The sequence below is a fragment of the Capricornis sumatraensis genome, chromosome 1, assembly GCF_032405125.1.
Source record: "Capricornis sumatraensis isolate serow.1 chromosome 1, serow.2, whole genome shotgun sequence".
NCBI classification, from domain to species: domain Eukaryota; kingdom Metazoa; phylum Chordata; class Mammalia; order Artiodactyla; family Bovidae; genus Capricornis; species Capricornis sumatraensis.
The window spans coordinates 2,842,709-2,868,057 of record NC_091069.1 but is presented as its reverse complement, the minus strand read 5'-3'; the positions used below and the strand labels follow the sequence as shown (position 1 = coordinate 2,868,057).

Genomic DNA, 25,349 nt, shown 5'->3' with positions numbered 1-25,349 from the left:
AGCTTCCTTCTGGCATTGGAAACACTTGTTTCCCCCTAAATCTTGGCCATCTTGAGGGTGTGGATCCCGGCTATGGCCTCCCTGTAGGGGTCGGGCAGACCCCGGGCCCTGGAGAACGTGTCTCTCGCGAGGGGCGTCCAGAGCTCGGGGCCTGGGGCTGTGGCGCTGTCTTAAGGTTTGCACAGGACTGTCGCCTGAACAGACCTTTGTTTGCTTGTGTGCCCAGTCACCTCTCAGCGGGCCTGTGGGATGTTCTGAACTCTCTCCAACAAGGCTGGGCGAGTGACCAGCTAAGTCTTCACCCCCTTCCCGAATGATTAACTCAGGACAGGTTCCAGCAGGTGACATTTCTGGGTCAAAGTTTTTAACCATCTGCTTTCCATGGTAACTCAGCACGGAGCCCCCACCCATAGCTGGGGAAGAGACCTGCCATCCCCACTCCAGGGGCCCTCTGATGGTGACGGGGCAGCCCTGGGCAGCACTAACTGTGAGAATGTGGGAGCCACAGTCCTAGGGGGGTTAGCCCCTGCCTGTTTCCCTCCCCACCTCCTGGGCAGCAGACTGTCTTCAGCTGACGCTCACCCCTCTCCCTTCTTCTTCCAGTCCCCCCCAACACATCTGGTGGATTGCCATTTGTTGCAGGAAGGGGGACCCCTTCCAAGGCCCGAGAGTGAGCTCTTGTCTAACGCTGGGAAATGAATTGTCCGAGGAGACACACACGCTCACAGAGCAAGAGACGTTATTGGGAAGGGGCGCCCAGGCAGAGAGCAGGAGGGTGAGGGGACCCGGGGGACTGCTCTGACACGCGGCTCGAAGGCTCGGGTTTTTCATGATGGGATTAGTTTCCGGGTGGTCTCTGGCCAATCTTTCTGATTCAGAGTCCTTCCTAGCGGTGCACGCATTGTTCAGCCCAGGTGGATTCCAGCGAGAAGGATTCTGGGAGGTGGTGGGACCCGCGGCCTCTCCTTTTGACCTTTCCTGACCTCTTCTGGCTGGTGGTGGCTAGTTAGTTTAGGGTTCCTAAGCAGGACCTCCTGTCGGGAAATAACTCACGCAGATAGTTACTATGCTGCCCGGCCTGGCCCCATCGCAGCAGCATGTGGCTTTGAGAGGGTGCTCATCTTCACGACCCAGGCTGGCTGGCTGTCTATACAGCGTGGAGGAGCAGTCCCTGTCTTAGGGCTCCTGTGAGCTGGGAAATACGCCGCACTGGTTGGGGTCATACTAAGGAAACTTCTGCACTGGATGTAACCTCAGCGTCTCCTGCTGTGGTTTAATCCCTTCATAGCCTCCCTGTGAAGACCTGACTTGTCCTCAGGGATGAGCGATGCAGGCTCCCAGGGTGCCCCCGGACCTCATTCCCGGCGCAGGAGGGTGCTGCTGGGTGACTTCCAGGGACCGCTGCCCCGATCTGGCATGCGGGTCGCAGGCTGCCATGCTGTGAGCATGCTCAAGCAGCCCCAAGGAGAGGTCGGCCTGGCCGAGAACTGACCTCCAGCCAGCACCACCCCACCAGCACATGGGTCCTCCACCCCCACTTAAGCCTTCAAAGGACCGAGAGCCTGGCTTTGCAGAGATCCTGGACCAGAAACGAGCACATGGCTGAGTGGCTCCGGATTCCTGACCCACCAAAGTGTTCACTGCTCTGAGCTACTGGGCGTGGGGTGCTTTGTTAAGCGGCAGCAGATCACGGATACAAGATGCTTTTGCAACTAGATGCATGGAAAAGAATTATAAAAATGTTTTTTTAAAAAGAATTCATAGAGAGAATATCCTGGGAAGAAGAGCAAGAAGCCGTCCAAAAGGCATTCTGAAAAGAATCCCTCAGGGATGTCCCTGGTGGCCCAGGGGCTAAGCCTCTGAGCTCCCAATGCAGGGGGCCTGGGTTCAAGCCCTGGCTGGGAAATTAGATCCCACGTGCCGCAACCGAAGGTTCTGCATGCCACATCCAAGAGCCGGTCCAGCCAAACATAAACAAAAATAAATATACACTTTCAAAAGAGTGTGATATGCAATTAATACACCACAAAGGAGAAATGGCTAGTGCACATTAAAAAAAGAAAAAAAAAAGCCTCCCTCAGCATCTGGAAAATAAGATCCCTCCAAACTACAGGGCGGGAGCCAGAAGATGCCTGGGACCGTCCCCACCAGCTACACCCCTCCAAGACCCCTGCTGCAAGCCACATTCCAGGTACAGAACTTTCTCTTGCTTGAAAGCACCCCCTGTAACAAATTACCACAAAGGGTGACTTTAAAATGACGGACGTTTAGTCTGCACGTTCTGCGTCCAGAAGTCCAAAACCCTGGTGTGGAGGGCCACTCCCCACAGGCTCCGGGGCAGGGTCCTCCCCGCTCCCGGCTCCCTTGGCGCGGGCAGCAGGGCCCCTCTCTGCCCCATCTCGTGCCCCCTTTCCATCTGTCCTCTCTGCAAGTCCCCCATGAGGACAGTCACTGGACTCGTCCTCCCCTCCACCCCGAGAAAACCCAGGCTGGTCTCCTCTGCTCAAGATCTTAATCACATTGCAAAGACCCTTCTTCTGAATAAGGTCCCATTTACAGGGTCCAGGGGTAAGAATGTGAACATATCTCTTTGGGGGCCACTATTTGGCTCACTGCAGGCAGTGCACTAGACACCCAAAGGACCCTCCCCCTGCCCCTCCCCCCCAAACAAATTGGGTCCTGGGACTCAGGAAGCAGAAGTCTCCAGGACCTCCAAGACGCCTGCTGCTGTGCCCTGAGCCCTGTGCCTCCAGCTCTGCGGGGTCCCTGCCTACACAGGCACAGTTCCTCCCAGCAGCCTAGAGTGAGGTCCACAGGATTCCCATAGATTCAGTTCAGTTCAGTTCAGTCGCGCAGTCGTATCCGACTCTTTACGACCGCATGGACTGCAGCACGCCAGGCCTCCCTGTCCATCACCAACTCCCGGAGTTTACTCAAACTCATGTCCATTGAGTCGGTGATGCCATCCAACCTTCTCATCCTCTGACGTCCCCTTCTCCTCCTGCCTTCAATCTTTCCCAGCATCAGGGTCTTTTCAAATAAGTCAGTTCTTTGCATCAGGTGGCCAAAGTATTGGAGTTTCAGCTTCAGCATCAGTCCTTCCAATGAATATTCAGGACTGATTTCCTTTAGAATAGACTGGTTGGATCTCCTTGCAGGCCAAGAGACTCTCAAGAGTCTTCTCCAACACCACAGTTCAAAAGCATCAGTTCTTCAGCACTCAGCTTTCTTTTTAGTCCAACTCTCACATCCATACATGACTACTGGAAAAACCATAGCTTTGACTAGACGGACCTCTGTTAGCAAAGTAATGTCTCTGCTTTTTAATATGCTATCTAGGTTGGTCATAACTTTTCTTCCAAGGAACAAGTGTGTTTTAATATCATGGCTGCAGTCACCATCTGCAGTGATTTGGGAGCCCCAAAAATAAAGTCAGCCACTGTTTCCACTGTTTCTCCATCTATTTCCCATGAAGTGATGGGACCAGATGCCATGATCTTTGTTTTCTGAATGTTGAGCTTTAAGCCAGCTTGTTTCCTCTCCTTTTTCACTTCATCAAGAGGCTCTTTAGTTCCTCTTCACTTTCTGCCATAAGGGTGGTGTCATCTGCATATCTGAGGTTACTGATATTTCTCCCGGCAATCTTGATTTCAGCTTGTGCTTCATCCGGCCCAGCGTTAAGGTCAAGCAAACATGAAATCAAGATCAGATGACAAGCATGTGGCGGAGATGCAGTGAGAGAAGAGAGCGACACACATCGAATCGAGGCCCCCAGGACTGACCCCAAGAGGCCTGACTCGTCAGGACAGCAAAGCGTTAAGTGCAGAGAGGACGAGGGGCTCACAGCCCCACTGCAGCTTCGTCTGAATGGGGCAACACTCATCGTGCAAAAGCAGGCTCCACGTGCGCCCACAGCCTGCTGCCTCTGGGCCTCCGCGGGTTCCGCTCCTCTGCCTGGAGTCTGTCCTCTCCCTCCCCCTGTCTCTTCCCCATCCATTGGGTCAGACATCACCTTCCCCAGGTGAAAGCATCCACACCTCTCAGAATATCCGCCTGGAGAGAAATGCTGACCTCAGCCCTAGGTCATCAGGACCTGGGGCGGTGGGATGATCTATGTCTAGAAGGACCCAAGCCTGCATTTCTCTGTTTTCCCCATGACAAACTTGTGCCCAAGACTGAGGGGTTCCAGAAAAGCACGGAGGTTAGTGGAATATGCAGCGGCTACCCTGAGAAACTATGTTTCCCAACATTCTTTGCAGTAAGAAAGGTTATGTGACTTAACTTTTGCCAATGGGATATCAGCAGAAAGTGAAAGTGAGAGTTGTTCGGTTGCCTCTGACCCTCTGTGACCCCAGGGACTATACAGTCCACGGAACTCTCCAGGCCAGAATACTGGAGTGGGTAGCCTTTCTCTTCTCCAGGGGATCTTCCAGGAATTGAACCAGGGTCTCCTGCATTGCAGGCAGATTCTTTACCAGCTGAGCTACCAGGGAAGCCGAATAAGAGCAGGAGAAACGTGCTTTTCTAGATCCCATCTTTAAAGGCAAGGCTATGCTCTTCATGGGTTTCCCTGGTGGCTTAGACAGTAAAGGATCCACCTGCAATGCGGGAGACCTGGGTTCAATCCCTGAGTTGGGAAGATCCCCTGGAGAAGGGCATGGCAGCCCACTCCAGTATTCTGGCCTGGAGAATCCCATGGACAGAGGAGCCTGGCGGGCTACAGTCCATGGGGGCTACAAAGAGTCAGACACACTGAGTGATTCAGCGCATGCTCTTCATGTCCCTTTTGCTCTTCCTCGTTGCTGGAGTGTAGAGGTGATGCTTGGAGCTGAAGCAGCCATTCTGGGCTACGATACAGAAACCAGGTCTTGAGCAGGTCCCTGAGAAGGCGGGGTCTCCGTATCAGCCCTCAGAAGCTTGGCTGACTGCTGCACGCAAGAGAAACGCACGCACACCTCTCTGATTGAGCCGTCTCTGTTCTGGGGCCTTGACAAGATGCGTTCTACTGCCACTGCCTCCGGCTGTCTGTAGTGATGCTGCTGTTTGGTCTGTGTGTTGGGGTGGATGGTGTACCCCCCAGGTTCATGCTCACCCAGAACTTCAGAGTGCGGCCTATTTGGAATTAGGGTCTCTGAAGGCTGCGTGAGGACTCACGGAGGAGCTGCCTTGGTGGCTCCTGGCTCTGAGCGGTGTTGTGTGTTCAGTTCCATTTGCAGCCTGATATGGTCCTTCTTGGGCTCCCCGGTGGCTCAGCGGTAAAGAATCTGCCTGCAGTGCAGGAGACCCGAGTTCAGTCCCTGGGTCGGGAAGATCCCTTGGAGGAGGGCCTGGCGACCCGCTCCAAGTGTTCTTGCCCAGAGAATCCCCATGAATAGAGGAGCCTGGCGGGCCACATTCCACAGGGTCACAAAGCACTGGAACGGCCTTCTCCAAAGTTCGCTTAGAGACTTCCGACTCTCCCTCTGTGCCCGCTCCTGGCCCCCCCAGGCCCTCCTGCCTTAGGCAGCTCAGCGCTGAATATGACTGTCCCCAAAGAGGGACCCCTGTTATGGGCACCATGGCAACGGCCAGAATGAAAGGCGGGGTGGGGCTCTATAGATTCTCTGGGGATAACCAGAATCTGACCCCGATCCTAAGCCTACACATGCCCTCCTGAGCAGACGCCCCTCCCTTTTTCTAAGAGGACCCTTTAGCCAGCCTGGATGGTCCACAAGGGATCAAGGTGATGGAAACTTAATTCTGGTCCCACGGTCTGGATGCTCCTAGGAGCCCATCCCCGTCTTCAATCCAAGTATTACTACCATTTGGTTGAAGACATCAGGTATCTGAGGGTAGACCACATGGTCCAAATTGTGGGGCAGAGTGGGTCTCCATAAGTTCTGCAGAAGTGCCCCTGTTGGGAACTCCCTGGTGGTTCAGTGGTTAGGACTCAGCACTTTTACTGCTGAAGGCCTGGGTTGAATCCCTGAGCTGGGCAACTCAAATCCTGCAAGCTGTGTGAGGCAGCCGAAAAATAAATAAATAAAAATGCCCATGTCTCTTTTGCACCCTTGAGGGTCCCTTGGACGGAAAAGAGATCAAACCAGTTAACACTAAAGGAAATCAGCCCTGAAGAGTCATTGGAACAACTGAAGCTGAAGCTCCAATACTTTGGCCACCTGATGCAAAGAACTGACGCTGGAAAAGACCCTGATGCTGGGAAAGACTGAAGGCAGGAGGAGAAGGGCAGCAGAGGATGAGGTGGCTGGATAGAATGACCGACTCGATGGACATAAATTTGAGCAAACTCCGGGAAGACAGTAGAGGACACAGCAGCCTGGCATGCTGCGGTCCATGGGGTCGCAGAGTGGGACACGACTTAGCGACTGAACAGTGAGCAACTTTTGCACCAGACCTGTGTCAACTGGGTCCCTATTAGGAGACAAAAGCCACATGGCAATCTGAACAGGGAGAGTTTTGCTTCAAGAATTGCTGACTGCAAAGGCAGATGGAAGTGAAGAACAGACAGAGGTAACCTGTAAGGAATTCCCTGGTGGTCCCCTGGTTAGCACTCCATGCTTTTACTGCCAAAGACCCAGATTCGATCCCTGGTTGGGGAACTAAGATCCTGCAAGCCACAAAGCACAGCCAAAAAGGAAAGAGAGCAAAGTACCATGCTGAGCTGAGCTGGAGCCCCCATGCCCAGGCTGAGATCTTGGCGGGAGAGCCCAGCTGTGACTCACGGGCCAGCAGAGGTCACTGGTGCTGGCGGAATAGCAGGAAGTCTGCCCTCTGGAGGTTGCTGGAAACCACTGTCCAGGAACTGGGATGGCTGCCTGCAGGGCGGTGTCTCCGCAGACAGTCCGCTACAAAAACCATCACAGGGCTCATCTTTTCAACAGAAGTGCTAGAACAATTGGATATCCATGTGTAGAAACCCCCAAACCCCAAGCCAAAACACTGCCTTGATCCATGTGCTGAGTCTCTTCAGTCGTGCCCAACTCTGTGCGACCTTATGGACTGCAGCCCACCAGGCTCCTCTGTCTGTGGAATCCTCCAAGCAAGAATACTGGAGTGGGTTGCCGTGCTCTCCTCCGGGGATCTTCCTGACCCGGGGATCGAACACACACCTCTTGCATCTCCTACTTTGGCAAGCAGATTCTTTACCACTAGCGCCACCTGCGAAGCCATGTACCAAAATGAGCTCCACTGAATCACTGACCCAAACGCGAAACCTAACACTGTAAAACTCCTAGAAGAAAACAGAAGAAAATCTTTGTGACCCTGGGTTGAGTTAGGCAAAGACTTCTTAGATTTGACAGGCACAGATGAATACAAGGGGAAAATGGACAAACTGGACCTCATCCAAATTAAGAACGTGTAGGTCCGGGGGACGGGGGAGCCTGGTGCGCTGCCGTCTACGGGGTCGCACAGAGTCCGACACGACTGAAGCGGCTTAGCAGCAGCAGCAGCAGCAGCAGCAGGACTTCCTTGGTAGCTCAGTGGATGCCAGTATGCCTGTCAATGCAGCGGACACTGGTTTCATCCCTGGTCCGGGAAGATTCCACATGCCGCGGGGCAAGTCAGGCTGTGAGCCACGACTTCTGAGCCTGCGCTCGAACCCTCCAGCCACAGCTACTGAAGCCCGTCCACCTAGAGCACGCTCTGCAGCAAGAGCAGCTGCTGTGATGAGAGTCCTGCGCCCGGCAACGAAGAGTCGCCCCCACCCGCGGCAACTAGAGAAAAAACTCGACAAAGAAACAAACAATAACCAAAAAAAAAAGCTGGGCAACAAGTTTGCATAGATGCTTTGCCAAAGAATATATACAGGTTGCAACTAAGTATGTAAGAAATAGCCAACATCAATAGCCTTTGGGGAAATGCAAATAACCACAAAGAAACTGCACTTACAGGCTCCCCGTAGAATGGCTAGAATTTTAAAAGGGTCGAAACCAAGTGCCGATGGGAAAGTGGAGCCACCAGAACTCCCACATGCAGGGTGCCTACGCCTACCACGGCATCCCCAGCCTGTATCACCTCAGGGAAAGGGAATGTCCTTCACACAGAACCTTGAGTTCTGACTTGATGGCGGCTCTGCTCCTGATGTCCCAAGCCAGGACCAACTCCGGGGGCCTTCAAGAGATGACTGACCGGCTAATCGAGTTGGTGCCTGGTGCCCATGCTGGCAAAGAGAGGTGCTGAGCGTCCAGGCCTCTGCCCAGGGACAGAAGCCAGACCTGGAGGCTGCGGCCGCTTTTTTCAATTTTTCTGTCGTGCAGGGGCCGAGCCGGAGCTCCCCAGGACTGGGCCCGGCGCGGGGGAGCCTGGAAGAAAGCGAGGCCCGAACTGCTCTGCAGCCTGCAAGCGGGGGTGCCCACGGGCTGTCTGTGCGAACACCGGCACAGCCGCACGGTGCAACAGTGCGTTTTACTGTCTTTAAAAAGCGGGAGAAAGAGGCCAATGCTGCCGCAGTATCCACCGCCCCTCCAGGCCCTGTGGTCGGCGCGGGACCCCACTAGGGGTCTCCCACGACTGTTCCGGGCCCCGGCGCCTCCCGCGCCCCGCGCGTCCGCCCCTGCCCCGGGGGACCTCCGCAGGCTGCCCGGCCCCATCACCCGCCTCTCCTCCACCGAGCGGCGCGTGACGGCCCCCGCCGTGCAGGCCCCTCCCGTGGCGGCCTTGCGGGCGACGGGGGCTTGCACGCAGGGGCTTGTCTGCGCCGCCGGGGGCGGGCCGGGGGCGCGGGAGGGCGGGGCCTCGGCGCCCTCCCCCTTCCCCCCGGGGCGCGGCGGGGGGCGGCGGGGCGGAGGCGGGGCCGCGGGCGCCTCCCCCGCCCCTGCCTCCCTCCCCGCCGCGCGACCCCGCGCCGCCCGCCTCGCGGCCACGCGCCCTCGCGCGCCTTGGCGCCCCGCCTCCCCCCGCCGCGCGCCCCCGCCGCGCCCCCTCCCCGCGCACCCGCCGGGCCGTCAGCGGCGAGCGCTCTGGCGCGGACGCGGGGCGGGGAGGAGGCGCGGCGGCCGATGCGGGCGGGCCGGCCCGCGGGGCTGAGGCCGAGCGGAGGCGAGCCGGGCCCGCGCACGGCCCGCGCCCACCATGCGGCGGCTGCGGCGCCTGGCGCACCTGGTACTCTTCTGCCCCTTCTCCAAGGGCCTGCAGGTAGGCGCGCCCCCGGCCGGGCCGGCTCCCGCCCTGGGGCCCGGGCCGCGGCGGGGTCGCGCGGCATCCAGCCCGGGGACCCTGGGCGGATTCCGGACTCAAGGTCGCTGAGGGCCCGGGTGCGTGGTCCCTGGGGGACCGGGGGCAGGCGGGGCCCGGGGTGGAGGTTGCCGATCGGGTGAGCGGATGCTGCGGGGTTGGCCCCAGTGCCTCTGGGGCTGCAGAAGGCCCCCGCTCCGCCGCGGGCCGGAACTGCTCCCGCAGGCCCCGAAGCCACACCAGGTCCGCCCCGCTTTCCTCTACTTAGGAGACCAGGTTTGTCTTTCTGTGATGGAAAACTTGGGACCCGTAGAAGCACCCTAGGAAGGGCGTACCCTCCCCCAGCCAGCCCGAGAAGAGGAGTGTGCCCTCCCCACAGCGACCTTGGACAGATCCCCGGCCCTCTCGGGACCCTGCTGTCTGCAGGGGAGGCCCAGGCTGCTCTGGGGGCCGGCTACCGTGATCCCTGTCATGGTTGCTTGGGGTGGTCTGAGCCGGGCCGAATGCGAGCCTCAAATTATTCAGGCCAAATCTGCCACCTTCACGACCCCAGGCCCTGGGCAGAAGGAGACAGCCCTGGTCAGACTCGCCCGCACCTCCCTGGGGTCCCCTCTGAGGAGAAGGGTGGGAGCCAGGTAAGGCACGCAGTGGTGTGCGCCAGAAGCCCTCCTGCCATCCAGGGGTCTTGGGGGGGTAGTGGTCTCCACTCATCTCTGGGTCCGGTGGGAGCTGAGGGTCTGTGGTCTCCCCCACGCTGGGAGGTGGGGGTGCAGCGGCCCCATCCTGAGGGAAAGGCCTTGACCAACCAGTCCAGTGTGGTGGGTCTTGGACTGGGGGTGTCAGGCCTCTGAGCTCAGCCTGGGAACGGCAGAGGAGCCTGGACAGGAGAGGTGATGGGCTCCCAGTGGCTTGGGTTGGTTCCCAGACACCCGCCTCCTTAATGAGAGGAGACACCCTGAGCCTCAGTTTACCATATGTGAAACACACTCCTGTGTTGGTGGTGAGGGGTGGAGGCCACGGTGTACGTGGGCCCCTGGCCCCGAGGCTGCTGGTCATCATGCTGTCTGTGTCCCCCGAGGGACCCCCCAAGTTCTCCACTAGGAGCCGGGCAGTCTGGGGGGTGCGGGGAGCCACCGACTAGGGCACACTGAGTGAGCTCCCCCTGTCCTGGGGGCATGCTCACCCTTGGGCGTCAGGATGCCACAGGGGCAAGGCAGGGCAGGGGGTAGGGCCAGGGACTCCCCTCGGAGGAAGTGCCCGCCTGCGATGATCAGGGCCTGGGGGTCGCTCAGAGCTCGGCGCTGGGGACGGTGTCCATGGAGCGGGGCCGCCAAGGGAAGGCCGGAGGTGGAGGGGCTCTGGTGGGAGCGTGGGCCGTGTCCGAGGTGGGCCCTGCGGTCAGGCCGCGAACCTGGGTCTGGCCCAGGTCAGCCCCTGGGGCCAGTGCAGGCGACAGCCCGCCCTCGTGCCGCCTGTCCCCCCAGGGCGGTTGGCAGTCCTCTGGCCTCACCCTGCCCCCAGCCGCGCCCCTGGCTCCCCGGCCCCCCACCCGCTGGCCTGCTTTCCTGCTTTTCCCTTTGAACAAAACTGGCGGAAGCAGATGTGGTGGCAGGACCAGTGGGCCTGCGACTCTGGCCAGGGCCACCCCGGGCCTCCGCGGCTCCGAGCCGCGCCTACCGCAGCGCCTCCCGGGGCGGCCGGCCGAGGGATTCGGCCCGAGGAGCAGGAGGGGAAGACCCTGCCTCTCCTGGAGGAACTGTAAAAACTAGCGCAGCTGCCTGACCTGAGCCTGGAGGCCTTGCCTCGTCCTCAGGGGAGAGCCGCCGGCCCCATTTCTGGGCCCCAGCCTCCGATGAGAAGCCCAGGGCTGACCAGGACTGGAGCCACTCCACTGACCCAGGGGTGGTGGGATGTGTTGACCAGTGCTGGTAGAGGCCCTGCTCCGGAGCAGGCTGGTCTGAAGCCCCTTGCTCTCCCGGGCCCTCTTCTCTGAGGCTCAGCTGCCCCAGTCAGGGTGTCTGAGCTCTTCCACAGAGCAGCGCCTGGTAGCTCTGGCCCATCAGCTGACTGCTGCTGGGCAGCAGCCACTGAGGCCGTGATTTGCCAGGACGGGGGTGGGGAAGGAAGCTGATGCTCTTGCAATCCTGGCTTGGGGGCTGGATGGGAGACAGTGCCCCCCAGTTCCTGCAGGGCTCTGGGTCCCCCCCACCCTGTGATTCCGCTCATCAGCCTGGGAGAGCTGCTCTCCAGAGAAGCAGCTCCTGGGATGGAGCCTCTGGCAGCGGGGCCAGGGGCTGAGTATCTTAGTTATCTCTTCTCTATTATGGTAAATTACACATCGTGTGAATTCAGCATCTTAACCATTTTTTAAGTGCACCGTTCAAGGGCGTTAAACACATCCCCGTTGTTGAGCCACCACCACCATCCATCTCTAGAACTCGTTTCATCTTCCCAAACTCAAGCACTCAAGCTCTGTCTCCTTCAAACACTCACGCGCCATCCTGGGCAGGCCGCCCTTTCTCCCCACCGCTCCCCGTTGTCCCCACCCTTCCTGTGTCTGTGGGTCTGAGTTCTCCAGGTTGCTGCCTGGGTGCAGTCACACAGGATCTCTCTTGTGTCTGGCTCATTTCACTGGACATGATGTCCTGCTGGGTCATCCATGCCGTAGCCTGGGTCGGAGTTCTTTGCCTTTTCATGGCTGAACACCGTTTTCGCGTGTGAATGGGCCATATCTGGCTTGCCCGCTCCCTCCTCAGTGGGTCCGCGGGTTGTGTCTACCCTTTGGCTGGTGTGATGGGGGGTGTGCGAGGCTGGGTCCCTTAAAAGCTCACAGGGTGACTGCGCCTCCAAGCCCTGTGCTCCCTGCTGGCCTTGGTCCAGCCTGAAGTCTTCCCCAGTGGGAGGAACCTTGTGCAGGGTGCCGACCCAGCGTGAGGGGCCTGGGGTGGGGGGTGTGCCTTTCCAGCCTGACCTTGTTACAGAGGTTACGTCATTATGAAATGAGGGCAGGACAGGTGGAAAAAATTGTTCCAAATCTCTTTATTCAGCAAAATAGAGTTGTCTACCCTAAATCCTCCTCATTTGGAATTTATTTTTCCCTGCCTGTGAGATTTCAAGGTCTGGGAGACACCAGGCCCCTGCCTTGCACCAGAGTGGGTGCGCGGAGTGGGAGGGAGACACTGACCGGGGCGGGGCTTGGGGGGCTGGGGTCTAGGAGGCGGGGCTTGGGGGCTGGGGTCTAGGAGGCGGGGCTTGGGGGCTGGGGTCTAGGAGGCGGGGCTGGGGGGCTGGGGTCTAGGAGGCGGGGCTTGGGGGCTGGGGTCTAGGAGGCGGGGCTTGGGGGCTGGGGTCTAGGAGGCGGGGCTTGGGGGCTGGGGTCTAGGAGGCGGGGCTTGGGCGCTGGGGTCTAGGAGGCGGGGCTTGGGGGCTGGGGTCTAGGAGGCGGGGCTTGGGGGCTGGGGTCTAGGAGGCGGGGCTTGGGCGCTGGGGTCTAGGAGGCGGGGCTTGGGGGCTGGGGTCTAGGAGGCGGGGCTTGGGGGCTGGGGTCTAGGAGGCGGGGCTTGGGGGCTGGGGTCTAGGAGGCGAGGTCCACGCACCTAGAATGCTGTACTTCTTCACGCCCCCTCCCCCGCAGGGCCGGCTCCCAGGCCTGAGGGTCAAGTATGTCTTCCTCGTGTGGCTGGGCGTCCTCGCAGGCAGCTGGCTGGCCTACGTGCACTACTCGTCCTACGCGGAGCTCTGCCGCGGCCACGTCTGCAGAGTGGTCATCGTAAGTGTCGCCCGGGGCCGTCTGTGCGCTCCGGCCGCCCCCAGCCAGCGCTCCTACGGTGGGCAGCCTAGAAACGGGGCTTGAGGCCCACCCGCCCCGTGGATTCTAGGGAGGGTCCGGCTGCGTCCTGCGGGGCTATCCATGCAGGCCGTGGGTGGGGGCCCGGGAGGAAGGGGTGCCCCATGGAGCACAGGGGCGTGGCTGGGGGTGGAGAGACAGACAGATGGGTGGACAGGGCCAGCTGTAGACGTGTCCGGGCGGGGGGGCGGGGTCCAGCAGAGGAGGCTTGCAGGGCGTGGTCTTCGGGGCCTGGGGGTGGAGGCGCGCTAAGTCGCCACTACGGCAGGTAGAGCAGGGCTGCGCACATGTGTGTGAGGGTTCTCGTGAACCTGTGTGTGCTTGTCCCCGGGAGTGCGTGTGTGCCCACGAGCACTGCTCCACTGGCTCACGGCTCCTGCTGAAGGATGCCCTGTGACTGGTGGAGCGGGAGGTGATGCCAGCCGAAGGGGCCCTGACTCTGCCAGCCTCCCGGGCAGGGGTGAGCCCTCGTCGGGCTAACGGGGCCTGAGGCATCCATGCCTGGGGGCACCCGCCCCAGCGGAGCTCCTGGGGTCTTGAAGTGGGGGCAGTGGGAGACGCCTGGCCTTGAACCTGTCTCCTGGTGGGGGCCTGGATTCTCTGCTCCTCTGCAGGGTGAAGGGCGCTCTTCCTGGGGGGCTGTGTGGCACGGTGGAAGGGCTCAGCAGGCCTGCTCTGCCCAAGGTCCCATGGGGGCCAAACTCGGGACAGTCTAGAGGTGGTGGTGGAGGGGTCCAGAGCCCACGTGACAGGACTTGTGAGGGGCCCATCGATCATAGACCGTTGGCTGGGGGCAGGCCAACATGGGCACAAGGGTGCGGCACCCAGCCCGGGGGAAAAGGCCTTGTTTCTTCCAGAAATGCTTGCTGGGGCCCTCCAGGGGTCAGACCCGAGCTGGGCGCCAGGCACACGGCTCTGCCCCCAGCCTGGTGGGCTGGGGACACGCAGGGGCAGGTGTGTGTGTAGAGGGAGCCTGGCCTCTGGGCAGGGGCGGGGAGGGGTACTGCTTGGGGGCCCCTTGCACCAGGCGAGGTCCCGGGCTGTCCGGGTGGGTGGAGAGGTCTCTTGGGGCAGTGAGACCTGGGAGGACACACGAGATGGGGTCTGGCCAGTGGGGTGCAGTGAGCAGCTGCTCAGAGCTGGTGGGTGTTTTCTGAGCACTTCCTGTGTGCCCGCAGCAGCGCCCCCAACATGCAGAGGACTGAGGGGCCCTGGGGGAGCAGACAAGGAACGTGCCCCTCCCAACCAGAGGATCTGCAGCTTCCGTCTTCCCAGAGTGGTCTCCCCGGCTGCTGGGCCGCGGGGATAGCCCCTCCTTTCCCGAGAAGACCTGGCCACCTCATGGGGGTATCAGCCGTCTCCGAGAGATTCCACAGCTTGTCCAAGGTCACCCAGGGTGTGTGTGTTGGGGGGAAGGCAGGACCGGGGTCACGGACCAGGTACCCGTGGACCCCAGGGTGCTCAGCCGGCTCCCACCTCAGCCCAGTTTGTAGGCAGGAGACAGGCTGGGAGGGGAGGGGTCTTGCCCCACCTGAGGCTGACGGCCACACTGCCCACCTCAGCCTCGGTGGAAGCCCCTTCCCACCCTGGTGGGCAGCGTGGCCGGCAGGCCCTGACCCTGGCCCATCCTGGCTGCCCGCACTGGCAGACCCCCCCACGAAGGGCCTTGCAGCTCCGGGGGGGTCTGAGGGGGTCAGAGCGGACCCCTGCAGTGGAGGGGCTCCCCTTTTCTGTCCTGATGAACCGGTGTCAGGCTTTGAAGCCGCAGCACAGAAGCCTCCTCCCCGGTCCCGTAGGTGAGTCCAGGGCCTCAGCATTCAGGCCTCCCCGCCCCCGGCACGCTCCCTTCCTGCAGGCCTGCTCCACCAAGGGCCTGGGCACCATGGCAACAGTGATGCACACCCAGGAATCCACCCCACGCTTGCTCAGATGCCACAGACCCCCCATCCCCCCACCTGGGGACCGCCCTGGGAAGGGCCTCACCTTCCGGCTCAGCTCAGCCCACACCTGCAGGACTCGGGGCTGCAAGGCCCTGTCTGAAGGCAGGAAGGGCCTGGTGAGGGCAGCGGCTCCTGCAGAGCTCGACCTGATTAGAGCTGCAAGCCCCTCCCTGTGCGTCTGGCTAATGAGGCGCTGGCGGGCCCGCGGATGGAGCCCTCGCTTCCCCAGGCCACTTCCTGCGTCTCCCTGCTCTCCTCAGTGTGACCAGTACCGCAAGGGCATCATCTCGGGCTCCATCTGCCAGGACCTGTGCAACCTGGAGCAGGTGGAGTGGAGAACCTGCCTCTCCTCCGCGCCAGGCCAACAGGTAGGCCCGGCGGGGCTCAGCCCCCGGGGCCCTGCCGCCCGTGGCGCGGCTGCAGGGGGCCGTGTACACAGCGGGGCCCTGTGCTTCCGGCAGGTGTACAGCGGGCTCTGGCAGGGCAAGGAGGTGACCATCAAGTGTGGACTGGAGGAGAGCCTGAGCTGGAAGGCCGGGGCCGACGTGGCCCCCCGGCGGGATCTGGTGCTGTTTGACAAGCCCACTCGGGGCACCTCTATCAAGGAGTTCCGGGAGATGACCCTCAGCTTTCTCAAGGTCAGTTGGCCCTCCTGGGGGCGGGGGGATGTCAAGTTCACGCCCAAGGACGTGTGCACAGGGCAGGCAGCAAGCTGGATGGGGGTATCTGGCTAGCCCGCCAATTCCAAGCAGATCCCACAGGCACGAGGCTCAGGGAGCACCCACAGGCATGAGAACCCGCCCGGAGCCAGAGGGCAGGGGGCAGGGGGCAGGGCATCCATGGGGAGGAGGCCAGGGAGGAGGTGGGACCCGGGGGTGGGTGGGGCGGCAGATGAGGGGTGAGCGACCCCCGCAGCGCTCCCACCTTCATGGGGGAAGTCCCCGGGCTCCCCGAGCGCTGCGGGGAGAGCACAGGTGGGCTTTCCAGGAGTGGTGAGGGGCCTCCCCAGCGCCTTGCTGCCTGCTTCACCCCGGGGGCTGGAGGCCGGGCTGCCCCATCGGGCCGATGCGTGGCATCGGGTGCCAAGCCTGCAGCTGCGCGCCCACGTCCCGCCTCCCCTCTCTCCTGGTCCCGAACCTCAGGCTAATCTGGGAGACCTCCCGTCGCTGCCCGCGCTGGTCGGCCAGGTCCTGCTCATGGCCGACTTCAACAAGGACAGCAGGGTGTCACTGGCCGAGGCCAAGTCGGTGTGGGCGCTGCTGAAGCGCAACGAGTTCCTGCTGCTGCTGTCCCTGCGGGGGAAGGGGCACGCCGCGCCGCTGCTGGGCCACTGCGGGGACCTCTACGTCACAGAGGGCGTCCCGCGCAGCTCGGGGCCCGCGGCCGCCCTCCCGGCCCTGCTGCGTCCGCTGCTGCCGCCCGCCCTGCACGGGGCCCTGCAGCAGTGGCTGGGGCCCGCCTGGCCCTGGCGCGCCAAGATCGCCATCGGCCTGCTGGAGTTCGTGGAGGAGCTCTTCCACGGCGCCTACGGGACCTTCTACATGTGCGAGACCACGCTGGCCAACGTGGGCTACACCGCCAAGTACGACTTCAGGATGGCCGACCTGCAGCAGGTGGCGCCCGAGGCCGCCGTGCGCCGCTTCCTTCGGGGCCGCCACTGCGAGCGCAGCGCGGACTGCACCTACGGGCGCGACTGCCGGGCGCCCTGCGATACGCTCCTGCGCCAGTGCAAGGGCGACCTGGTGCAGCCCAACCTGGCCAAGGTGTGCGAGCTGCTGCGGGACTACCTGCTGCCCGGCGCCCCCGCCGGCCTGCGTGCCGAGCTGGGCAGGCAGCTGCGCACCTGCACCACGCTAAGCGGGCTGGCCAGCCAGGTGGAGGCCCACCACTCGCTGGTGCTCAGCCACCTCAAGACCCTGCTCTGGAAAGAGATCTCCAACACCAAGTACACCTGAGGGCTGCGGGCCCCACCCCGGGCCTCTCCCCGCCTCCCACACGAGGCCCTCTGCCGCCAGAGCGTGGCAGCCACGCGGTTCCTGCCCCTGTACCACCACCTCCCCCGATGCCCCCGCCGCCCCCCACCCTGGGTTATCTGGGCTCCCGACAGGACAGTGGAGCTGGCAGGAGAGAGGGAAGGACTCAGAGCCCAAGCACCAAGGGCTGGGCCTGGGACCTGCCCAGGCCAAGGTTTTGTTACTTTGGAGAACTCTGTGTAAATAAAGCTTTTCTGTGAACTACTGTTCAGTCACCAAGTCGTGTTCAACTCTGCGGCCTTGGGGACTGCGTGCAGCGCGCCGGGCTTCCCTGTCCTTCACCGTCTCCGTGAGTTTGCTCTGTCGTCCCCTTCTCCTCCCGCCTTCGATCTTTCCCAGCATCAGGGTCTTTTCTCATGAGTTGGCTCTTCGAATCAAGTGGCTGAAGCTTGATTGGAGCTTCAGCTTCAGTCCTTCCAGTGAATATTCAGGGCTGCTTTCCATTTAGGATTGACTGGTCTGAAAGCATAGCCTTCTTTGTAGTCCGGCTCACACCCATACAGGTCTGCTGGAAAATCATAGCCTCGACTACACGGACCTTTGTCAGCAAAGCGATTCCTTTGCCTTTTAATACACCAAGTTTGCCACAGCTTTTCTTCTTAATTTCATGGCCGTCATCCCTGTCCCCAGAAACTTTGGAGCCCAAGAAGAGAGTGTCACTGTCTCCCCATTTGCCGTGAAGTGATGGGACAGGATGCGATGACCTCTCAAGCCAGCTTTCCCACTTTTACCCACTGAGTACCCCCACCCCACTCAGCCTGGAGAGTCTACTGCAGGGAATGGGGAAGGGGAGGGGGCAGCCACCCCTGGACCCACATCCTGGCAGTGGGCTGCCTGGAGTTGACCGGAGCCCATGGTTCCCAGTTGTGACCAGCCCTGACCTGGACCACACGTGGATGGGGATGTAAGCAGGGGCACACGCAATTACAGGGGAAATTCGGGTTCCATCCATTTCAAAAAGCTGTCACTGTCCAGGAAGAGTGCCCAGGACTCTGACCCCTCATACTCTCAGCTCCTGGTGGGGCCCCGGCTGATAAACGGACAAAGTCAAGGCAGTTTACTCAAGATCCATTTATTCTTTATAGTTGTGCCAACATGGGAACATGCTCCTTCACCAAGACAGGAGATCTTTCCATTCACTCTAACAACCTTTGCTGAAAGCAGGGGCCTCAAGGTTCCAGCTGTGAGACACTCAGGACTCATTTGCAAACCTCACTGACATTCTCCCCTTGGGCGGGGGTATAATCCAGAGACAGCTCAGGCCTGTGGGGTGGCCTGCACAGAAGATCCTGCACCTCCCAGCTGGAGGACTTCAGGACCACGCCCTGGGGTGCCTGCAGGGCTGCGGCCACTGCAGGCGGACACCACTGCCTTCGGGCGCTTTCCTGCCCCGGCCCCAGCCCTGACCCTGTTGCTGGGCTGTCATCTCTGGTTCCGAGCTCCACGTGGCCTCTGTTCAAGCTTCTGTAACGCACACAGCTGCTGCCCCAACCCTGCTGAGCCACACCAGGGGGAGAAGCACACACCGCTACTGCTTTTCAACACACGATGCGATAAGCCCGCACATTCTTCTTCAGAGAAATTTCCAAGGCCATGCCTCTCCCAGGCTCTGTACTGCCCTCGGGTCTGGCGGCACATGGCTGCTGGGCTGCTCTCCAAGGTTCCCACCTGCAGACAGGAAACCGAGGGAACCCACTAGGCATGCCTCCCGGTGCTGGAGCAGCCGGACGAGGCCCCTCCCTGGTCAAGCCTCCTTACCTTGGGTGGAGACCTCAGGACAGCAGCGGGGTTCCGGAAGGCAAAGACAAGCCTCCTCAGCCTCATCCCCCGAACATTCCACGCAGTTTCCAGGGGGTTCAGCCAGTGGGGGTCCTCAAGAGGGTGGGGAAGGACATGCCGCCTCCAGGCTCAAAGGTGGACAGACTGGACCTGCTGTGACCTGCAGCCGCTGACTTCCGGCAAGTCCGCGTCACCCCGGCCCCGCTCCAGCGGAGAAGCTACAGAAAATGCAAGCGCAGAACACGAGATGTGGGCAAAAATCTAGTAGCAGCCACAAGTTCAAGATCATTCTTAAAAACGGCTGGCTCACCCGAGCTCAGGGGAGCCGGCTTCCACCGTCACGAGACCCTCACCCCTGCCAGCAGGGAGTCACCAGCTGCATCCTGCCCCCCAGTTCTGTCCAGGGCAGCTTTCACTGTCGGGTCCTCGAACACCCCCACAACTGATTCCAGCAGGCTGCACACTCTCCCCGACACACCCCTAACTTGCCACCCAGGTGCCCCGTCAGCTAATGACCCGATTCCCCTCCAGGATTTCATACACTGCCCATACCCAGATTCTGGCAAACCACTGTCACTGTGAGGGTCCAGAAGGTGTCAGACCCGCCAGCCTCCTGCCCAACTTACCTGTCCTGACACGTGTCCTGAAGAGTCCCACCTGCAGCTCTCCCCCCCCATGGACCAGCCGCGCTTACGGATCTGAGACAGAATCTAAGCAGCGACTCCTCCCAGACCCTGCCCTCCTGCAGCAGTACTGCCGGCCACACCCCCTGGCATTCCCTCAAGGGGCTCCTTACACCGGGCGCTCAGGGCACGAGCACTCGGAGGCCGGGTGGCACACGACACCAGCTCAGCAGCCCTCAGGCAGGGAGGCACGTCACAGGTGCCCAAGGACTCCTAAAAAGTCCTCCCGCACAGAACCATCGTTTCCAGCAGGCCCTCTCCTGGTCAATCCCACCGGACCCAAGCTTGCCGCATGCCTGTCCGCTCACTCAGTCCTCCCTGGCCTTCTCTTCTGCGCACGTGGGAACAAGGGGCTCCCTTGGGCAGTGCTCGGTGATGTCCGGCTACAAACCATTCTTAGTGCCCACGGTTCTGAGCACTGAGCGTAGAAATAGCCGCTTCCTCTCTGCCCCAATGGCACAGGCACAGCAGGGCGGCCGCACCCGTGGTGCCGGCAAGTCCGGCATCTGCAGGGCAGCGCCCACCCCCCAAGGCCTCAAGGAACAGCTTCTTACCTTGGTCAGGAGCATGAGGCTGCTCACTCTCGCCTTCGTTCACAGGCTAACAGTCGCCGTCCTTCCTGTATCAAATAACAAGAACAGCTGGTCCAGAACCCGCGAAGAGAAGCTACTACTGAGCATTTAAAACTAACGAAGGGGGCTGCTGGCACGGAGCCCCTGGCGGTCAGCTCTGAGGCTGCCACGGTCTGCCGGTGCCAATGCCCGCAGCAGGCTGGTGTCTGATGAACTCGGGGGACCACAGCGCAGCCAGGCTCCTCTGCCCATGGGATTTCCCAGCAAATACCAGAATGGCTTACCATTCCCTTCTCCGGGGAATCTTTCTGGCCAAGACACTGAACCCAAGTTTCGTGGGTCTCCTGCACTGGCAGGCGGATTCTTTACCACCAAGTCACCGAGGAAGCCCATCCAGGAGGACCCCTGCGCCCCCTTCAGAAATCTCTGCACCTTCTCTCCCAGGGAGCTACCAGTGAGACACTGGATAAATCAATGGATCAGAAAAGTACAATTAACAAGGCGACAGAGAAAAAACGCTCTGGAATTTAAACAGGCCTCACCGTAGGCTACTGCAGCTGGTCTTTGGAACTATCTTTCTATCTGGCAACTTTTTCTTTTAAAGAGTTTCTAGCTGTAAAATCTACCATAAAATTTCCTTTAAGAGGCAGAGTAGCTTCGTGTGAATATCCTGTAACATTTCAATCCACCTAAAACAAGTTCAATTATGTCAGTTGCTAGGTGGCTTTGAGCTCACCTTTGAAAGGGAAATTTCAGTGCCACCATTTTGTAATGCAAGCAGGTCAGCCTTACTGAAACCCACCCATCTTTCCTGCTGGTCGCTGAGCCAGAGAGCAAACACCCACCTGCTGCCGCTCCTCACATGGCAACCTCGGGGTGTCCTGGGGCCCAGCCAAGCGCCAGGAGAGAATTATAAGGCGTTCTTACACGACAGGCTTCTGGCAACACACACCCACCCTCGGTGGGCACTGTGTCAAGTGTCAGACTATCAATCATCCAGAGGTCCACCGGCCAGAACACTGGGCGTAGACCGAGCCTCTTTCCTCTCTGCCACCTCATGACGCAGACGTGACACGGCAGCCACACCTGCAACGCCTCTAGGGGCAGCGCGGGGAAGACCATGACACCCGTGGGTCCGAGTCCCGGGACTGCCTATGCGCTTGCGAAGCGCGCGACGAGGCCCTCCACCCAGGCTTGGCTTTGCTGCATTCGACCTCCAGGCCTACACCTGTCTGCACCCCAAACCAGGTACCTTCCGGTTGACTCCCTGCTTCATTTCGGGCTGTGTGGAAAACCGAGGTTAAAATACAGCGTGCAGACCCCAGGGGACAGAAGGGCCGCGCTAGGCATGCCGCTCCCCCCCTCCCCCGCAATGTTGCGGGAAGGGGACCCCGCTCCCACACCCGCCACGCTACACCCACGGATAACCCGCAGACCGCCTAGCTTTGAGACGGCCCAGTATAGAGAGGCGATCAGTACGTTTAAAAACAAAACCAGACGCTAAAAGCTCCTGCGCTTCGGCTCCCACCGCAACGAGCCGGAAGGTTGGCTGGGCGGGGTGGGGGTGTCGCGGCACGTGCCCCTAATGTCCCAACTCACCCGTTAAGCCACCGCAGCCTCGCCATGTTCCCGAGGCTTCCAAGCCAGGAAACTGCGGAGAGCACCCCGGGCGGAGACGCCGGGCGCGGGGCTCGGTCGCAGGCGGGCCCTGGGGCAGGCGGGCGCTCGGCCTCCCATCCAGAGGCCGTAACGGGTTGCCACCGTCCTCTCCATCCCCGCCGCCCAGAAAGGACGCGCGAGCGCGCGCCGCGCCTTTTATAGCGCGGACGGCGGCCCGCGAGGCCCAGCCCGCGCCCTCCCCGAGTTCGCCCGCGCCGCGGCGCCATCTAGCGGACCCTCCCGGCCGCACCGCCTGCGGGGCGCCCGCGGCCCTCGCTGAGCTCCCCTGTCGCATCCTCCGGCCAGCAGCGCCCTGGGTGGGGGCGATCCTCGCGCGGCCCCCGCGCCTCCGACGGTGGGATGGGACCTGCCTTCCGTGGGGGGCGGGACGGCTCGAGCTAGCTTCTGCAAAACACTTGGACGCTTGCTCCTTGGAAGAAAAGCTATGACTGACCTAGACAGCGTATTAAAAAGCAGAGACAAAGGTCCGTCTTGTTACCGACAAAGGTCCGTCTAGTCACCGACAAAGGTCCGTCTAGTCAAAGCTATGGTTTTTCCAGTAGTCATGTATGGATGTGAGAGTTGGACCATAAAGAAAGCTGAGCGCCCAAGAATTAATGCTTTTGAACTGCGGTATTGGAGAAGACTCTTGAAAGCCCCTTGGACTGCAAGGAGACCCAACCAGTCCATCCTAAAGGAAATCAACCTTGAATATTCATTGGAAGGTCTGATGTTGGAGCTGAAACTCCAATACTTTGGCCACCTGATGCAAAGAGCTGACTCATTGGAAAAGACCCTGATGCTAGGCAAGATTGAGGGCAGGAGGAGAAGGGGACAACAGAGGATGATATGGTTGGATGGCATCACCGACTCAATGGACACGAGTTTGAGCAAACTCCAGGAGGTGATGGACAGAGCCCTGGCGTGCTGCAGTCCATGGGGTTGAAAAGAGTCGGACATGGCTGAGCAACAACAAAAGCACTCAGAACCAGGCAAGGCCCAGTGTGCGTGTCCTCCAGGGGATCTTCCTGACCCAGGGATCGAACCTGGTCTCCTGCCTTGTGGGCAGATTCCTTACCATCTGAGCCACTAGGGAAGCTTGAAGCCCAGGGGCACTTCATAACTAATGCCTGCCGTAGTGACTGCCCCAGCCCACGAGCGCCCCTAACCTGGGGCCAGCTCTTTGTTCCCTGCAGAAGGGCCTCCGCCTTCTGGGAGGCTTGACTGTGCTGCTCATCTGCCATAGCCCCCTGGAGCCCCTGCCCCTAGGTGGGTCTGAGGTCCTGCGAAAGCCTTCTTCACCTCTCCTACAGTGCAGAGACCTTCGTCAAGCCCCGCTCAGGAGGGGTCACCTAGGTGTCGGCTCTGACTTGGGATGGGGGCTGCCCGGGAGCGCTGGGGAAGCCTTGAGGTGGTGTCAAGGAGGACCCACCATGGCTCCATTGTCCTGAGATGCCTCACAAGCTCACAGGTTATGGCCTGTTTGGGCTACACCACTGTGAAAAGTGTTACTAACAGGATTCTCTGTGATTGGGGCCAGAGTGGGGAGTCCCAGACCTGCCTCCCAGGGCAGCCCCTTGGGCCACTTAACCGAGAGCGTTCCAGCCACACCACGTTCCTGGGCAGATGGGGTGCCCCCTCCTTGAAGCCCATAGTGAGTGGTGGGGCCTGGTTTCGTGGGGGCAGGCTGAGCTGGCTTTGGGATAGAAGGACCCCTCCCCTCCTACCCACCCAACAGCCACAGTGACCAGCTGGCAAGCTGCAGACCCAATTCTCCAAGGACAGGAAGCTTCCAGAACTGGACAGGGGTTCCTGGGCCCTCTCCCGGGTGCCCTGGGCCCTGGGATCCAGTGCTCCACCACCCTGGCCCTGTGGCGGGCAGACACGCTCCAGTTCCCGAGGCAGGTGGTGATGACGCGGTGGGCCACGCCGCTGAACTGGGTGGCGGTGGCGCAGACGGTGGTGGCCGGGCGCTCCTTGCCCTCCTGGGGCCCAGGCAGTGGGACGGGACCACCTTCCTGAACAGCTCCTGGGGGGGCCACCGGCAGCAGGAGGCTGAGCCCCGGGGTGGGTGGCGGCAGCAGCGGTCTCCGGCCTTCGGTCGCCTTCCCTGCTGGCTGAGCCTCTCAGCTGCCCTCCTCGGGGCTTCAGCCCCAGCATGTGGACTGCTCCTTTCCCAAACAAGGCTCAGAGTGGCCGAGAAGACCTCAGAGTTTGGAAAGTGTGACCACTGTTAAGATCATGTTTGCATTAGACCAGGAATCTTCCTTCTGGGGGTCTGAGCTAAACAAAGATTTATGGACTCACATGTTCCCTTCAGCACAGTGATGGGAGAGAAAAATCAGAAAGGGACTCAATAGTTACACGTTTCGGGGGCCCCGGAAAATTCAGAAGAGGAAGAGGATGGACTGGCTGACGTCCACCAGGGGGAACCGGGTTCCAGAAACGCACATGCCCTGGAATCCCCCTCCCCCACCGTGGCTCAGGGCACACGAGGGGTGGGCGGGGTGAGAATGGGGCACTGCCTGCTAGGGTGGGAAGGCTCTGGTCTTTAGTTCTTCATTCCTTTGGAATCGATTCTCTTACAGTTACTCTCCTTGCAGTGGTTGTTCAGTCACTGAGTTGCGTCTGATCTTTTCGACCCCATGGACTGCAGCGTGCCAGGCTCCTCTGCCCTCTACTATCTCCCAGAGTCCATGTCCACTGAGTCCGTGATGCTAGGTAACCATCTCATCCGCTGCCCCTTGCTTCTCCTTGAGCTTCAGTCTTCACTCCACAGGTGAGTGGTGAGTGGGTAAGGTCCTCCTGCCCTGTCCCCTCTCTGCCTGTGGATGGCGAGCCCCATGACAGCCCCCAGCATCCCCGCCTCCAGGCCCACATCCTGTGTGCCTCCTCCCTGAGGGTGGAGGGGCTTTGGGACTGGGTTCAAATGAACAGAATCAGGCAAAGGCGGTATGCTGTCATTTCCAAGACTCACCGATGCAAAGTCTGTGACTCCGCCTGGTCCCTCCTCCTGGGTTCCTCTCTCCTGTCTCTGTCTCCCTGTCTCGGATGCAGTGTTCTAGAGTGGCAGGATCAGAGGTTATGAGGTGCCCCGAGGCTCCAGTACAAAGAACTGACACTGGGTCCTGGCCCACAGACAGGAAAGACCTGAACCCCCGTCCAAACGGAATCCACCAATGACCTCAAAGACAGTCCCGCCCTGATGGCGCCTCAGCTGGGACCACAGCCCAGCCTCCTGGGCAGCCTCGGGGCAGAGGTCCCCATCTGAGCGGAGCCTGCATCCTGGTCACAGACGCTGTGCGAGGGTCAGGGTTTGCCCTCATGCGTGTGTGTGCTAAGTCGCTTCAGTCGTGGCCACCTCTTTGTGACCCCATGGACTGTAGCCCACCAGGCTCCTCTGTCCATGGGATTCTCCAGGCAAGAATGCTGGAGTGGGCTGCCATGCCCTCCTCCAGGGGATCTTCCTGACCCAGGGATCAAACTCCTGTCTCCTGTGGCTCCTGCGTTGCAGGAGGATTCCTTACCGCTGAGCCACGGGGGAAGCCCCTTGCTCTTGGAAGTGAGGGGAACGCCATCACAGGGCACAGACCCCAGGACATCTGTCCAGGCCCAGGTCTGCCCTCCCCCCTCCTCCCCTCCCCCCTCCTCCCCTCCCCCTC

General features: G+C 60.7%; 1 protein-coding gene, 1 long non-coding RNA gene and 2 other non-coding genes across 6 annotated transcripts; 1 reads left to right on the top strand and 3 right to left on the bottom strand.

The window, feature by feature from the left end:
* The first annotated feature begins 9,072 nt into the window (after positions 1–9,072).
* Positions 9,073–16,916, top strand: DIPK1B (divergent protein kinase domain 1B). The gene is made up of 5 exons (XM_068986786.1): positions 9,073–9,135; positions 12,809–12,943; positions 15,222–15,329; positions 15,423–15,599; positions 16,104–16,916. Exons 1-5 carry the CDS (start codon positions 9,073–9,075, stop codon positions 16,914–16,916), a joined length of 1,296 nt encoding a protein of 431 aa, XP_068842887.1.
* Positions 16,917–18,070: 1,154 nt separating this feature from the next.
* Positions 18,071–21,791, bottom strand: LOC138081722 (uncharacterized). Of its 3 annotated transcripts, none has more exons than XR_011145066.1 (4): positions 21,628–21,791; positions 20,011–20,490; positions 18,753–18,991; positions 18,071–18,662 (listed from the first exon to the last, which is right to left on the bottom strand). It is a non-coding gene; the product is annotated as an uncharacterized lncRNA (long non-coding RNA). The 3 variants fall into 3 exon arrangements; XR_011145067.1 differs by lacking the exon at positions 21,628–21,791 and having other exon boundaries at positions 20,011–20,075; positions 20,313–21,609; XR_011145065.1 differs by lacking the exon at positions 21,628–21,791 and having other exon boundaries at positions 20,011–21,609.
* Positions 19,830–19,963, bottom strand: LOC138093930 (small nucleolar RNA SNORA43). The gene has a single exon (XR_011146175.1). It is a non-coding gene; the product is annotated as a small nucleolar RNA SNORA43 (small nucleolar RNA).
* On the bottom strand, positions 21,005–21,136 carry LOC138093980 (small nucleolar RNA SNORA17). The gene has a single exon (XR_011146184.1). It is a non-coding gene; the product is annotated as a small nucleolar RNA SNORA17 (small nucleolar RNA).
* Positions 21,792–25,349: the final 3,558 nt, after the last annotated feature.